General features: G+C 32.4%; 1 protein-coding gene across 1 annotated transcript; it reads right to left on the reverse strand.

Annotated features, from left to right (window-relative positions):
- Positions 1-694: 694 nt before the first annotated feature.
- LOC125136780 (protein PXR1-like) lies at positions 695-1,857 on the reverse strand (the record flags this gene model as incomplete). The annotated part of the gene is made up of 2 exons (XM_047797559.1): positions 695-745; positions 1,780-1,857. Coding segments are annotated over 2 exons (129 nt in total), but the record flags the coding sequence as incomplete, so codon positions are not given.
- Positions 1,858-2,347: the final 490 nt, after the last annotated feature.

A 2,347-nucleotide genomic window follows, 5' to 3' on the forward strand; every position in this document is an offset into this window, starting at 1 on the left:
TGGGGTGTAGTTTGTTGTGTGTGTGTTTTGTTAGTGTTTTGTGTGCGTGTGTTGTTGATTTGTCGTTTTCTTCTTTTTTTACTTTTTTTGTGTTTTTTGATTCTTTTTGTTTTTCTTTTTTCGTTTCATTTTGTTGTTCGTTTTTTGTTTCTTTTTTTTTTCTTGTTTCTTTTTTTTTTTTTCTTTGTTGTCTTCTTTTTTTTTTTCTTTTTTATCTTCTTATTTGTTTTTTCGTTTTTTTGCTTTGTTTTTTTCTTTTTTTTTTTCTTTTTTTCTTCTTTTTTTTTTTCTTTTTTTTTTTTTCTTTTTGTTATCGTTTTTTTTTTTTTTTTTTTTCTTTTTTTTAGTTTCTTTTGTTCGTTTCTGTTTTTTGTTTCTTTTTTTTTTGTCTCGATTATGTTTATTTTGATCTTGTGTGGGGTAGTGCGTTGGTTGGTCAAATTCGTGCTGGCGTCGTTCCTTGGTGTGCCGTGCGTGGGGGTGCGCTTTGAGGGCTGCGTGTGCGCGTGCCTCTAGCTGATTGGCCCAAAGCCTCATCCATTATCTTGTGCTGTTCTTTTTGGTTCTCAACTTGTATGTCTTTTGTTTTTTTTTTGTTCGTTTCTTTGTTTTTTTTACTGTGTTTCTTTTTGTTTTTCTTCTTTTTTGTCTTTTTTTTTTTTTTTTTTCTTTCGGTTTTTCTTTTTTCGTTCGTTTTTGCTCTTTTTTTTTTGTCTTGTTTCTGTTTCTTTGTTGTTTTTTTTTTTTTCTTTTTTGGTTTTCTTGTTTTTTGTTCTTTTGGCGTGTTTCTTTTTTTTGCGTGTTTTTCTTTTTTTTTTTCGTTTTTTTTTCTTTTTTTTTTCTTTTTGCTTTTCTTTTTTTTCTTTTGTTTGTTCCTTTTTTCTGTCTTCTTTTGCTCTTTCTTTTTGCTTTTCTTTTTTTTCTTCTTTTTTTTGTCGTTTTTTTTCTTTTGTGTTTTCGTTTTGTTTTTTGTTTCTTTTGTTTTTTTTTTTTTTTTTTTATTTTTTCTGTTATTTTTTTTCTTTTTTTTTTTCTTTTTTTTGTTCTTTTTTTTATTCTTTGTCGCTTTTATTTTTTTTTCCTGTGTGTGTGTGGGGGTGATGTGGGGGTGACGTTGGGATTTTGTGTGGCGTGAGTGTGGTGTTGAGTGTGGGGGTGAGTGTGGGATGAGTTGGGGTGAGTGTGGGGGTGAGTGTGGAGGTGAGTTGGGGGTGAGTGTGGAGTGGTTTGGGGTGAGTGTGGTGGGTGAGTGTGGGTTATTTTGGGGGTGAGTTTGGGGGTGAGTGTGGAGGTGAGTTTTGGTGGTGTAGTGGTTGGTGTTTGAGTTGTGTTTTTTTTTGTTTCTTGTGTGTTATTTTATTTGTTTTTGTCTTTTTTGCTGTTTCTTTTGTGTTCTTTTGTGGTTTGATTTTGTTGCTTCCTTTTTATTTTTTCTATTGTGTTTTTCCTTCTTGTTTTCTTCTCTTATTGTTTCTTCTGACTTTTTAGTTTCCGCTTCTTTTATTTTTTCGTTTTTTTCTTCTTTTTTTTCGTTCGTTATTTTTGTTCTGATTTATCTTTAATCTATTTTTTGTTTTTTTTTCTTTTTTCTTTTATAAAATTTTTTATTATTCTTCTTAAGTTTCATCAAGTTCATATTTAAATATAGAGTTGTTTGTTTTCTTTTTTCTTCTCTTTTTTTTTCTTAATTTTCTATCTCTCTTTTTTCTTACTTTTTTGTTTTTCCTTAGTTTTCTTATTCTTTTTTTTCTTTTATTGTTTGTTCTTTTTTTTTTCTATTTTTTTTTCTTGTTTTTTTTTCTTTGTATTCTTTTTCTTTTTTTTTCTTTTTTTTGGTTCTCTCTTTCTCTTCTTTTTTTTTTCATTTTTTTTCGTTTCTTTTTCTATTCTTTTTTTTTTTCTGTTTTTTCTTCCTTTTTTCTTTTTCTTTTCTCTTTTTTGATACTTTTCAAGTGTTTTCTCTTCTTTGTTTTTTTGTGGGCGATTCAGCTTGGGTGATGTCGTGTTGGGGTTGCAGTGGTGGCGGTGCGTGCTGCGGTCGCCGTGTGTGTGTGGGGTGCTCTGCTGGTGTCGTGTGGGGGTGCGTGTGCGCTGCTTTTGGGGGGTGCAGTGCTGGGGGTGAGTTGGGTTGCGTGTGGCGTGCCTGCGTGTGAGCGTGCGTGTGGTTTTGTCGCCGTTGCTTTGCGTGTGGGTTTCGTGTGTAGTCTTTCGTCTTGGGGTGCGTGTTTTTTTCGTTTTTGGTTGTTCGTTGTGGTTGTTTGCTTTTGAGGGCTTTGTGGGGTTATCGTTTTGGGTGTTCGTCTTGTTCTTACTTTTGGTTTTCTTGTTTTGTGCTTGTTTCGTCGTG

The sequence above is a fragment of the Phacochoerus africanus genome, chromosome 9, assembly GCF_016906955.1.
Source record: "Phacochoerus africanus isolate WHEZ1 chromosome 9, ROS_Pafr_v1, whole genome shotgun sequence".
NCBI classification, from domain to species: domain Eukaryota; kingdom Metazoa; phylum Chordata; class Mammalia; order Artiodactyla; family Suidae; genus Phacochoerus; species Phacochoerus africanus.